The sequence below is a fragment of the Amphibalanus amphitrite genome, unplaced genomic scaffold (genome assembly GCF_019059575.1).
Source record: "Amphibalanus amphitrite isolate SeventyFive unplaced genomic scaffold, NRLGWU_Aamphi_draft 001229F_arrow, whole genome shotgun sequence".
Classification (NCBI taxonomy): domain Eukaryota; kingdom Metazoa; phylum Arthropoda; class Thecostraca; order Balanomorpha; family Balanidae; genus Amphibalanus; species Amphibalanus amphitrite.
Genome location: NW_024882722.1, coordinates 165,860 through 179,155, shown reverse-complemented (window position 1 = coordinate 179,155; position 13,296 = coordinate 165,860). Strand labels below are relative to the sequence as shown.

The window sequence follows — 13,296 nt, the reverse complement described above, 5'->3', positions numbered from 1 at the left end:
ACAGGCAACTTTATCTCATGCGGGCTGCTCCCTTGGAGCGGCACCGCTGCTCCCGAGGGAGCGCACCCCGTAGCCGGGTGCAGTGAGTGCCTTGGGGCTGGGTGGCCTGTCTTCGGACGGGCTCAGCCCCGGCGACTCACTAGGGTGCCTGCCCAGACCAATGTCTCCCCCTATATCCTATCATCCTCCCGGCTCTGAAATGGTCTTACTGGACCGAAAGGGCCTAACCCAACAAAACAAACAAACAAACAAACAAAGCGGTGGGGTATGTCTCAGGTAATGTCGGTAATGCATTTAAAGGTAGTGTGCCACCTTTGAAATATTTCCCATTTTATTTTTCCTAGGATAAGAAGCTTCTGTTTTTACCTAATATCGCAAAAAAAATCAAAAACGGGCCTGGAATAGTGCCTTTTTCGCCTAAAAGTTAATCGGTTTTTCGATATGTATAACAACTGTGGTGGGCTGACGTGCAAACAGGCGTCGGCAACAATCGCGAATGCGGCGCACATGTGACAATAAGCAAAGGTCATTATAGAGTTACGACGTACGGGAATGAGTTATCAGCTGTCTAATCGTAGACAACACAATGTCAAGCCTTAACCCTCGCCGGACCTATTGATAGATAGATTGATAGTTTATTAAGACCCTCCATTGACATGGTTTTTATGGTGTCTACGTCAATGACAAATAAACAAACATTGTAAAAACACTTAGGCAAGACAGGTGCTACATAAAAAAATGACACACTGGCATAAAACAGTGAATATAAAACACATGTGAGAACCGTGCCTATACCTACATGACAAGTTACAGCTGACTACCTGTGGCTGTTCCACGCACTCGCCGCACGATAAAGAAAACTTCGGCGAGCAAACTCGGTGCGGACCCGGGGCAGCCGCAGCCGGCCGTCGGACACGGCGCGGGTGCTGCGGGATGACACATCGGCTCGCAGTGCGAACTGTTGGCGCAGAAGTTCGGGAGTGATAGATGAGTCGATGATGCGAGTGACGTTTGCGAGGTCACGCTCGGCGATCAACTCGTCTACGGTGGGCCACCCCAGTTCCCGTAGCGCCGCAGTCACGTGATCGCGCCGTCTAAGACCGCTAACAATACGCGCACCAAAGTTAATAGCTTTCTGGATGCGACGCTTCTGTGTGACCGTACAGCTTCCCCACACACTTAAACAGTAACGTATGTGGGGAAATACTAGAGCTTCGATCAGCAGCTGTCTTGTGCATCTCGGTAGCTTATGCCGGATCCTGGCCAGGCACACCAGTACGCAAAAGCACTTACGAACAACACCCGTGATGTGTTCATCCCAAATCAGGTGAGAATCGATGACGACCCCCAGAACCCTGACACTGTGGTTTGGTTTGAGCTCATCGTTTCCAAAATGAATCGAGAATGTTGAGTCAAGATTTTGACGTCTAGATTTCATTATTATCAGTTCAGTTTTAGCTGGGTTAATTTTCAGACGATTTTGGGTGAACCATCTCAGTCCAACTGAGAGAGAAGTTTCGATGCGGTCCTTCAAGTTTTGCAAGTTTGTATAATAGTCAGTGTCAAGGAACTGGGTGTCGTCAGCGTACATGACTAATTTACCATGTGGAATGTGCTGAGGTAAATCATTGGTGAAAATCAAAAACAAAATCGGCCCCAAAATCGAACCCTGGATCACTCCATGAGACACGTTCATAGCAATTGATCCACCGCTCACACACTGTGTGCGTCCTCTCAGCCAGGCCGAGAACCATCCGGAGTCAATCCCGTACCAACCGAGTTTGTCCAGGAGACGGCCATGCTCAACGCTGTCAAAGGCCTTCGACGTATCAGCGGTGACAAGTGACGTCACGCGGCCGCTATCGATGTTCGTCACCGCGTACGTAACAGCATCGAGCAGGGCCGCCTCCGTGGACAAACCCGGCCGGAACCCGTACTGCTGGGGACACAGGATGTGGTGCTCGCTTAAATACGTCACTAGCTGGGAGCAAACAACTCTTTCACAATTTATTTCACAACTCTTTCACTCTTTCAATATTGGTTTTCTACATACGCGCCGGCCGAGGGGGGGGGGGCGGGTACGACCCCCCCCTCGCCGTTTCGCCCCTGGTGGAGCTAGCGCGTCGCGGAAAAAACGAGCGTGTGCGCCGTTACGAGACGCAGAGATTGGTACCCGATTTTAAGGTCCTAGGTCAACCGGTGACCTCTGAGGTCAGGTCAAGTGCCCCAAGGTACGGTTCAGTTTTTGGTGAATAACTTCGCAAAAAACGGCCGCAGAGCGCCGATTTTGGCAGCATCGTGTTCGTCTCGCTCAGGCGCGTCGAATGATATACTTTTTGTCCGGGTCAGGTCAACTTGGGGTGTTGACCTCAGGTCAAGGTCAGGTCAGCACCCCCAGGTCACGAAGTTGGTCGAAAGAGGTCATGTCGCATATCATTCGATTCGGCAGGTCTTCCTGAGTCCATTGGTGGCTTTCCCGACTCGCTAGCTCAATTTGATCAAGAGTTATTGACGAAAAACTAATATGACCTTGATGACGTCATAAATGACGTCACCCAAGGTCAACATTGCAAAAGTGACGCATCTAACCTTGCAAGGAGTGCATAAAATCACGATTCTGTGTGCTTGAGATAGTTGGAGATCGTTACCGGCGCCAGAATAGCAGTTTTCATTTTTCCCCATTGACTTATAATGGTGAGGTCACGAAAATGACCTGACCTCATATGACCTTTAGAAAAAATCCGAGATATACAAGTTGTGGGACTCATAATGGATACTAGATCCTGCAAGTTTCATTTCCCTGTGACATCTCCTCTGGCAGTGAGGGCGTTGCGAAGTTGCGACATCTGAAGACCGTGCAGAGGTTCACTTATGACGTCATAGGTCAGTGACCTGACCTGACCCAAAAATGCGGTTGGTGTCAAAAGATGCGGCTTGGATCAAAGGTCAGGTATGCCAAGTTTCAGCTCTCTATCGCCAGCGTGTTCGGAGCTATCGCGAAAAAACCCTATGGGGGGGGGCGGCACCCGCCCCCCCCCCCCCTCGGCCGGCGAGGGTTAAACTGTAAGCCTGTATTGGTATTGTTTCTTTTATTTGGCTGTCGAACATTATTTATGGTTTGAAATATGATTTTATGTAAAATAATTGATATGAAAAAGCCGTCTCTTAAGTTATGACCCCATTTCACCACACGCAAGTGGCAGAAATGACAATGATCAGCTGACGCATTTTTCTTGGCCGAAGTCAGAGCGCGCGGCCCGACGCACCACCACCGCACCACAAAGTATGAGCAGAAGCCGCGCCCAAAGCCAGGGCCCCGGTAACGTGAGGTAGCCGAGTCGGGGCAGCGTGCGCTGACCCAAGCCGGGGCCGCAGCTTTGGGCGCGGTCTACCGCATCCCCGCGGGCAGCCCCGGGCTATCACATGACACCGGGAGGACGCGCGGCCCCGGCTTGGGTCAGCGCACGCTGCCCCGACTCGGCTACCTCACGTTACCGGGGCGTTGGCTTTGGGCGCGGTCTACCGCGCCACCTAACAGGCGTGTTCGAAACCGCAGGAGATGATGATGAACGGGTTTATCGAAACTTGATTGGATGAGCATATCGGTAATAGCGATTTCAGTGTGTGCATTTATTGTTCATAGTGGTGTGAAATGTGGTTGGGGTACGACCGACAACCCGTCGGGGCGAATTTCGCACTGGGGTACTCAAAATTTGAAGAATTTAAGACGTTTCCATGAGTTTTGAAGGTATGGATAAGTTCTAAAAATCCGGTTCTCCTTATCTGGGCCATTAACTCCATACGGTCCAGGAAAGCTGGCACACTACCTTTAAGCAGTGTCACAAAATTGCATTTTGGCTTCAGTGTCAGATGTGAAATTCCTTTCCAAAAAGGGGAATGATGGGAGTTGAAAATGGCTGATTAGATGGCCCCAGAAGAGTGCAATAAAATGAATAGCATTTACTTCTATACAGGCGGTAAAATGAACGATGTAAAGTGGCCATCCACGCAATTTTTATGGGGAGCTCTTAAAAATTGGCGAGTGTAAAACGATTTTCATTTGGATGTTGTTTCCCCACCCAGATCAATAATTTTGGGTCACTGCATTTAAGTGGGCTTTGGTTAACGGCTAATTTTGGCATTTCAAGCAGTTTGAGGGGGGCGGGTAGTAAGTAGCAGAAGTTGGCGGAACGCAGGCGGCGCTGGCTTACGCTGAGATTCGACAATTACGCAATTTAGGCAGCAGGAACGGATATTTTAAAGGCACATCGTGCTCCTACTGCTGCCATCTGGTGTCCTGTTTGTTTGTTTGTTTGTTTGTTTGTTTGTTTGTTTGTTTGTTTGTTTGTTTGTTTGTTTGTTTTTTAACGTTTATTTTAATTTCTACAGGAAGCTGAAAACTAACATCATGGAAGCGATCGATCTCACGGTGAAAACCATGGATGAGCAGCACGACAAGCTGTTCGGTTCGCTGACCATTTTCGGAGCCGACATCGGCATACCTTGCGAGGTGAGACCCGCCAGACCCATCAGCTAGGCGCTACCTAACGTACCGATATAGCGCATCACGGTAGCTCGCTATCGTTTGCCGATTGAGGATATCAACATTTTTCGCGTAACTTCAAAAATATGTTAGGTACGAGTACCTTTTGGTGATGCAGTGAGTGTGTCTAATTTCTTTCCGTGGAAGCTGGCAGCGCAGGCCGCGGACGCGTCTGCTCCGTGTCGGCTAGGCACTGACCCTGGGTGACTCCCCAGGTTCTCGGCACCTACTGGGACATGTCCGCCGACGACGTGGAGGATGCCATGAACGATCTGGTCAACAAGTCTCTCGTCCAGGACATGGTCGACTCCAATACCACGCTATACAGCATGCACGACCTCATATTTGACTATCTGGCGCACAAATACACATCTGAGCAGGTAAGCCTAGGTAACTTTCAGAGAATGACATGCCTCGCTTGCGAGGGTCATAGCTGTCTTTTTTGTCATTTTGTCACAGCTGATGTGTATTTTGATTACCGTATACATAGCTAGTCAAGACTATTGCAGTTCGTTTGATGTTAACCTTTTGGTGCTCTTTTCCGCAGGAGCGCAACAAAGCTTTTTTGTGACTCAAGCTCCTTTTTTCGCCTCACATTGTTCATTTTCTTTCTCTCTATATTCTTCCCGCAAATTTGCGCGCGCTGAACATGGCGCGAGACCTCACAGATCTGTGTCAATTACCTCACGTTCCGTTCCTCGCCCGGCCTGCAGAAGGCGGAGATGCACGGGAAGCTGGTCGAGCGCTACCTGGTCGAGTACGGCAGCGACCTGAGCCGGCTGCCCGACGACGACTACACGCTGTGGTTTATCGGACAGCACGTGCACCGCTCGGGACAGCACCACCTGTTCCCGAGATTCTACTTCGACCTGGGCTTTGTGGGCAACAAGCTGCGGGTGACGGGACCGAGCGACCTGCTCAGTGACTTCAGGAAGTACGGAGAGTTCCTCGACAGGGTAAGCCGACGGCCGGCGCCGTGGTAACGTTTCCAGGGCGTCGATGTATATGTAGACTTAGAGGTCTTTATTTATGACAAATGCGTGACATTTGACAATCAGATCATTTGATCTTGCCTTATGGCGTCTGATACAGCTCTCGCTTCGTAGGGGCTCTGACTACAAAGGACAATGCATGCCCAGACAATCTGCTCCCAATTAACTGCTAGAATTAGCGCTCTCATTGCCGCCTTGTCGACGTTTATCATCTCGCTGCTTGTTTTAGAGTAGTCAGCTGACACAGACGCTAGCTGACGCCGCCCTGTTCCATCCCTCCCCTAGGACTCAAATGACAACATCACCCGCCGCATCGACTTTGAGAACTTTGTGCGCACGGCTGGCCACCGCGCGGCGGGTCTGTCCAAGGCAGACGACCCGGCGGCGGCGGCCGTGCAGCTGGCGCTCTGCCAACCGGACAGCTCAGAGGTTTACAAGGCCGCAGAGAGGATCTGCGCCGAGTCCAGCGATCAGCTCTTCTTCCGCTGGAGGTGAGGGTGGAGAGGAATAAGGCGAAGAGAAGGTGTATAGGAAAGGGATGAATGAATGCAAAGGGGGAGGGATGATGCAAAATGAAAGATAGTTATTTCCATCCGGTTTTTAACCACCAGTATTCACTCTTGGTCGTCGTTTTACTATTTCCTGGCTCCGCGCACCACAGGAACAAGGAAGCGATGCGTTGGTCGAACGTGCTGCTGACCAAGCTGTTCTCGGGCTCCGTGTGGGACGTGGTGTTCACCTACGAGGAGAACCTGGTGCTGGCCGCCTACGGAGACGGCCATATCAAGGTGAGCGGGCCGCCCGCGCGGACGGACGGCTGCGGAGGTCGGTGAGATGGCGAGATTTGATACCGGCCTATGAAAGACCCGCGTGTGGCTGAGCTGCAATTAAGTCCGTTGAGTTGTGACAAACGCAGCGTTTGAGGCTGAGTGTTGGCTTCTTGTTGATTGTTTTAGTGCTCCAACCAGGTTTAGTTGACTGGCTTAATATCGACTGGTCTGAATATCTGACCTGGACGCTGCACTGTCGAAGATGTCGAGTTTGAGCGGCGGCTAGTCGTGGGAACATGTACCCACTGCCTGAATCTCAGTCACCTCTCCGACGAAGCCATGTGTCTCCATGCCGTCTTGTTCACTGTGACCTGTTTCTACCCCTCGTTCAATATCACCACGCTCACCCCCCCCCCCCCCCCCTTCTGCGCCACAGCTGTGGAACATGCTGACGGGCGACGAGCACCGCTCGTTTCACGGCCACTCGGACCGCGTCAACCAGCTCACCGTCAGTCCCAGCGGCGACCGGTTCGTCTCGGCGTCCGAGGACGGCTCGCTGAAGATCTGGGACCTGGACGCGGCCATTATGGAGGCGCTCGGTACTGATGACGACCAGCTCACGGTGCATGACGGTATGCGGTGGTGGAGCTGTGCACTAACAGCATGGCATGGGGCCGGCGGAGTGACGGGACGGTGGAGTGGATAGGAGAGGGAGGATGGGACAGGCACGGTGGAGTGGGAAAAGGCCGGAACACAGCTTTTCAGCTCGCAAATCGCGTCTCGCTTCTCCCATTGCAATGCATGGCATATTTTCAGCTCCCAACACGCAGGTCGTCTCGCTTTTACGCCGCGAAATCACGCCGGATCCTGCTCGGAAAACGCGAGCGAAACGCGAGCGAAACGCAAGCAAAATCAGTCCGGCGCGAGTTGCAAGCTGAAAAGTTGAATCTGTTTCAACTTTTCAGCTTCTCTGCTCGCGAAACGCAAGCGTAATAGCGTCAGTAACCATGGAAACCAAATAAAGCACCTTGGCTTACGGCAATTTTAAGTCAATACCGGCGTGGCCTCCTGCTTCCAGCACATCGGTATTCATTGGATTGACAATTTTATACGTACAACGTATTAAATTGTTTAGTTTTTATATTTCGATGTTTAAAGAAATCTTAACACGTAGGTATCTTTTACTGCGGTCAACATAAAATGAGGAATCCGTGGAATTTTTTCAAAAATCTCCCTTTCGTAATTTTCTTCAAAATCAGTAAAACATACCTAAATTTGATTAGAAAATGGTAACTTTTACTTCCGTTCGAAAAATTATATGCCTGGCATGTAGAATTCGGGCTGTAGACAAATTTTGACATTGTGGTCCTATTGCTTAGGAGTTAGGATGTTCAGCGTTTCAAAGAGTAATTTCATGTATTTCCGTAAAACCATAACGACTTTGTAGACAAAACTTTTCAGAGTGGCAATGCGGGGTAATTTTGCGGTGCTAGTGGAACAGCTTTGACGGTGCTCTCAGGATCGCTAAGCTGGAACGGCCGACTTGATAAGCAGTAGCGGCGAAACACCTTCATTTAATTAAGGGGTGGGCACTGCCCATTCTTTCCATGCAACACCCATAGGGCTAATGTTATAATGGGAAAATCAAGGGGGGCACGGTGCCCCGGTGCCCCCCCCCCCCCCCCCCCGTTCCCGGTTCCGCCACCTATGTAATGATAAGGTCGTCGTACCGAGCTGGTTGGGTTTATAGCCGTTGGCGGTGGCATTGCGGCACAGTCTGTCTCCTAGGGGCTCATCAAGACACTGCGCAAAGCAGCACGACGAAGTTGCTAGGGCTCTGCTCAAACCAAACTCATAGTCACATCGTCATCTCCAGCTAGTAAACACTACATATTAACAACTCGTTTGCAGACATCGGAGGCCTATGAGATGTGAGGATTTGAGACTGAGTTGAGTTATTTCTTTGATTGCTAAGAATTTTTTAATTGAAATTAGTCGATTATTTCCTTACAAGAATAAACACTAGTTCACGTTTTTCTCACGACAAATAAAATGCAAATGTTTGATTTAGCAGTGTATGCTAAGGGAGCACATTTTTAGTTGTGCAGGAAAATGCTGAAATAAGACCTGAGTCAAAATCGTTCGAAGATAAGTCCGACATCGAGTCAGCCTAAAAATGCGTAAAAGACACATGTCATTGCTGGCCCTGAAGCTGACTTGCCCGTAGCATAAAACCCAGGCCTCAAATTAACACCGGCCAAATTGCTCTACCCCATCGGCCAAATAACCCTGCTAGCGGGGCAATTTAGCTACTTTGCAGACCTTTGTAGAACGACAAAATCCAGCCATAAGTAGTTGCTCTATCATTTTCAGCTTGCTGTATAAGAAAGTAAAATGAATGCTACACCTGCCAGCCTTGAGAGAGTGCAGAAGTATGTCACCAGTTTCGAGCTACAGCGCTTCCTAAAAAAGCGGCCAAATTACCCCATCCTCCCCTACCAAAAAACCGAACCCGCTTCTTGGGCCACTTGACCTGCCTCAGAGGTCACCGGTTGTCTTGGGACCTTGAAATCGGGTACCAATCGCTGCGTCTCGTAATGGCGCACACGCTCGTTTTAGCAAAGATACCTACTCTTGCGTTAACTTGACTTGGGGCCAGCCTTGTTTCGTAGGCTGAACCACAAATAGGGGCGTGGTAAGCTTCAAAAATATTTCAAGGCATTTTGGAAATAAGCTTAAAAAGACCCATAGCCAACGCAAGATATTGGGTATTGGTCATTTGGGTCATGACATGACCTGAAGAACAATGTCATATATCCGAAACCAAAAACCACAGAAACTTGCAATTTTAATTGGACGCTGAGAAAGGATAGAGAAGCAGCTATACGAAAAAGCAGGGTTCTAGCTTTTAAAATATTTAGTTCAGAGCAGTAAAAACTACCTGGGGGTGGTACCCACCCGCCATGTGCGGGCGAGGGCTAAGTGGTTTCGTTGAAAATCGAGAGGAATTTCATCCAACTTCCAAATTATGCCGTGATTTAGCTACAATTCAATCCTGTTTTTTAATCTCCCACTTAATTTTTTATTCTGTAAGCATTAAACACTTTGCGTTTGTAAATTTATATGCTGTCCTCCATTTTTGACAAAATAATGAAAATATCATGAGCAACACGTTTACTCGAAAGTTAAACAAGACTGCAATGTCATGTTAACCCTCGCCCGCACATGGGGGGGAGGAGGTGGTTGCCACCCTCCCCCCCCCCCCCCAGGTAGTTTTTCTGCTCTGCACTCAACATTTTTAGAGCTAAAAGCCTGATTTCGTATAGCTGCACCTCTATCCTTTCTTGATGTTTACTGAAAATTTTAAGTTCCTGTGGTTTTTGGTTTCGGAGATATGACCTTGTTCTTCAGGTCATGTCATGACCCAAATGACAAATACTTAATATCAATTGCGTTGGCTATGGGTCTTGTGAGCTTTTGACACCTTGATTTTGGCCTGTTTTGCCAGTCTTATCTTCCACCTATCATGGAACATGTTGTTCGACGATGTACAGATGTCAAGGTCAGGGTCAAGGTCAACCTATGTCATCTAAAATCATTGCGATATAGGCAAGCTGAATTTACTTTTCGTGAAGTTTCTTTGACTGGATTTTTTGTAAAACCCTCTCATTTCATAATCTCATTTAATATGGACACATAAACAATCGGTGCACACATCATTATACACACATACACTCACAGACATGCAAACACATATCATTGACCTTGACCTTACTTGACCTGAAAGGACCTCAGCAGCAAAAACCTGGTCGGATAGTGTGACAAAGAGGTTCTAACTGGCTTGGCACCACAAAACGGCATCGTCATCGGTACCTGTATGATGAGCAGCGCACTTGATATCCAACGGTGACACAAAACAGCAACATTTTTTAGTTTGACCTGACCTGGAAGGTCAATGACTGACCTGAGAAGGTAAAACTGGGTATCATTGGATTTGTCTCTTCCCAAAGAATCTTTTTGGTCCATACCACGAAGCTCTATCTCCAACAGGAACGAAATGGCGCGGGAGGATGGCACCCCCCCCCCCATGTGCGTTCTAGGATGGGAAAATGGCATGTGCGGGCGAGGGTTAAGTATATCCTGTGATTTGCATAACGCAAAAGGAGAAACATGTAGTTTACTTACGGATGGTAATCGTTGGATTATTAGATTGAATGAATTGCTAGATTAGATTGAACGATAACAGTTGTTAGATTTGCCAGAGCGGTGTTGTATTCGTTTGAAAAACTTCTGAACAACCGATTGTGACCATGATACGTGGCAAACAATAACTGACTAAAATACTAAAATTGACTGAAAAAATTATAGTTAAGTTCCAATGTGGCATGATGAACTACCTGTGTGGCATGGCATCAACTGTTTTTAAGGAATTTCCTACAAAAGAAAGTAACTTTTTACCTGTGCTGATTTTAATCAATGATCGAGGAGAAGGTCATTTAAAATACCAAAGCTAAAAAAATCATCGAAAGAACGCCGCATAAAATATTGTCATGAAACAAACGGATTGATATGCTAAGATGTCACGTGCAAAGGTCAAGTGCAAACAATAATCAACGCGTTTCAGCCGCGATTTGGGAGCGCAAAGCGTTTTTCAAGCGAGACGCGTATCGACGCGGGTTGTGAGCTGAATTGCAAGTGAAAACACAGCGGACGAAGCGATTTCCACGATTGACGCGAGTTCGACGCGATTTGCAAGCGTGTGCTGTGTTCCGGCCTTAAGGGAGGACCAGTGGGGGATCCATGGGGGGGGGCTAACAGCATGGCACGGGACAGAGGTGACGGTGGTGGGTTGGAGTGGGTTAAGTAGGAACAGGGGAGGATGGGGGTAGGGGCACCAACAGCACGGGACAGAGGTGACTGGAACGTGGGGCGGGGCGGGGGAGGGTGGCCGGGGTTGTGTGAGTGGAGGTGATACGCTACGGTTGTGTTTGAGGAGGAGAGGCTGGTGATTGAGGAGGTGGCTTGGATGTGACAGTGCTGCTATTATCTAACTTACCATGGTGGTTAACTTTCACTTACTAGCGTAAGGACCAAATTAGTGAAAGGGCTGAGTTATTATGGCAATATCCCGAACGCGCACAGAGTACATAAGGTACTAAATGTGTATACATACTAATGTGTAAAAGACACCATTTTGTTGCACTAACCACTGTGTGTATCACAGCTATTGTTTTTCATAACCACGCTTATCACTGCTTTCCACTTATCTGCTGTATATCAGTGCATGAATGCATGTCAGCGATTGGAGCTTATCTCGCCAAGCCTCTGCCTAAGCCTTGATAAACACCCAGCCTATATTGATTCATTGTCGCGGCAGCACTGATTGCGTTATCGTGCTGAATGTGATTGCGGTAGCCTCTTACTCCTGATTGGCTCCATCTGAGCCGAGGGCTTGGGTAATTGTATGCATTTGCGACTCCTTCGGTCCCCTCGCTTGGGACCTCTAGTACCTATCCGCTCACGTCATGTTTCTATCTTAGAACGGTCCCTGCCTCCCACCCCTAATTGGGACACCGGTCTATGCAGACCTTAATGTCAGACTGTACCGCCCTACGCCATTCTGTTACTATCAGCTAGCCTTTATGTGGTGTAGTCAGTATGATATGTTTCAGCGTCAGCAGTTGCCGCCAAAACAGACATCGATTTTTGATACCGGTGCTATTGTTACCCATTTCACGCCATGGCATTGTCGGTACGCCGCACGATGTGCTCTCTTCGCCTGTCATCCTCTCTTACGTCCTCACCACTTCTCACCCATCCTCTTACTCAGTCTCACCCGAGTCACCTAACCACCCTCTCACTCCTGTCCCGCCGCGCTCCACAGCGTCGAGCGGTCAGCGGACGCCCTCGCCGCGGATCCGCCACTCGTCCAGCTCGGCGTTCTTCCCCGAGTCTCGGAGACCGAGCGGCCTGCCGCGCCTAGACGACAGTGTGCAGACGCTGGAGGGGCACGGCACGGCCGTAGCCTGCGTGGACTGGTCACCAGATGGGCACTACCTGCTCTCCGGCGCCGATAACGGTGGCGTGAAGGTGGGTGGGGGTGAGGTTGGGATGGGAAGGTGGGAAAATGGTGACGCTCGGTGCTGGTCTGGTATGAGCTAGTCTGGTTCAGTTGCACCAGAGCGACGGTGGGATGTTGTGGCTGATTTTTTTTCCTGGCGTCGAACGAAAGATGGTCTGAAAAGTGGTAAATTACGGTTGTGTGAATCCGTGTGAGACTTTATCAGGTTCTTCGTGACAAACCTGCCATGATTTCGCCTTGACTTTTTTGTCACAGAAATGTGACTATCTTAGCCCAACTTTATCGATCATAACCCTCTGCATTTGTTATCTCAGACCCTGACCTCGTTCTGTCTGCCCGCCAGGTGTGGGACTGTTTCGGCGAGGAGGTGCACAGCCACCCGACCGCTCACGAGAAGAACGTCACCTGCTGCTCGTTCTCACCCGACAGCAGCTACTTCGCCACCGGGTCGGCGGACGGCAAGGTGCGACTGTGGTGTACCGAGAAGGGTGACCAGCTGTACACCTTCAGCCAGCACAACCTCCGAGTCATCTCCCTCAGTCTGAGCAAAGGTGGGTGATCGCACGGCCGGAGGTATTGGGGAGGAGCGGCCGGGGAAATGTGGCGAGATGTGGAGTCCGTCTGCGTGGGTGATGTGAAGTACTCGATACTGTGATCGCTGTATTTGTTGTTGTAACTGGGACGGCTGATGTCGCTGATCACACCACAGTACCGTGCTGTGTAGACGTCCGTACAGTGACAGTTGGGCTCGACTTGAGTGTAGGACGGCCGCTGTGTCGCCTAGCGTGGTCTGGTGGTCTGTTCGGCTCTCTAATGCCTCGCTAAAGGCGATTTAAGTCTGACGCTTGTTTGGTCGGCGGTCTTGAGTCTGACTCTGATCTAGCCGACCGTCTAACCAACCGTCTAAAG

General features: G+C 49.5%; 1 protein-coding gene across 23 annotated transcripts in view; it reads left to right on the top strand.

Moving 5' to 3' along the window:
• The window catches only part of LOC122371293 (apoptotic protease-activating factor 1-like), a 44,476-nt gene that overhangs the window by 20,093 nt on the left and 11,087 nt on the right, over positions 1-13,296 (top strand). For 14 of the 23 annotated variants that reach the window (XM_043347477.1, XM_043347480.1, XM_043347475.1 and 11 more), the window contains 8 exons: positions 4,390-4,510; positions 4,759-4,923; positions 5,257-5,499; positions 5,821-6,026; positions 6,197-6,323; positions 6,742-6,937; positions 12,190-12,395; positions 12,731-12,938. In XM_043347477.1, the coding sequence (XP_043203412.1) occupies positions 4,390-4,510; positions 4,759-4,923; positions 5,257-5,499; positions 5,821-6,026; positions 6,197-6,323; positions 6,742-6,937; positions 12,190-12,395; positions 12,731-12,938 (1,472 nt within the window). The remainder of the gene's footprint in view (positions 1-4,389; positions 4,511-4,758; positions 4,924-5,256; positions 5,500-5,820; positions 6,027-6,196; positions 6,324-6,741; positions 6,938-12,189; positions 12,396-12,730; positions 12,939-13,296) is intronic. The other 9 variants (XM_043347485.1, XM_043347479.1, XM_043347496.1 and 6 more) reach the window with 1 other exon arrangement.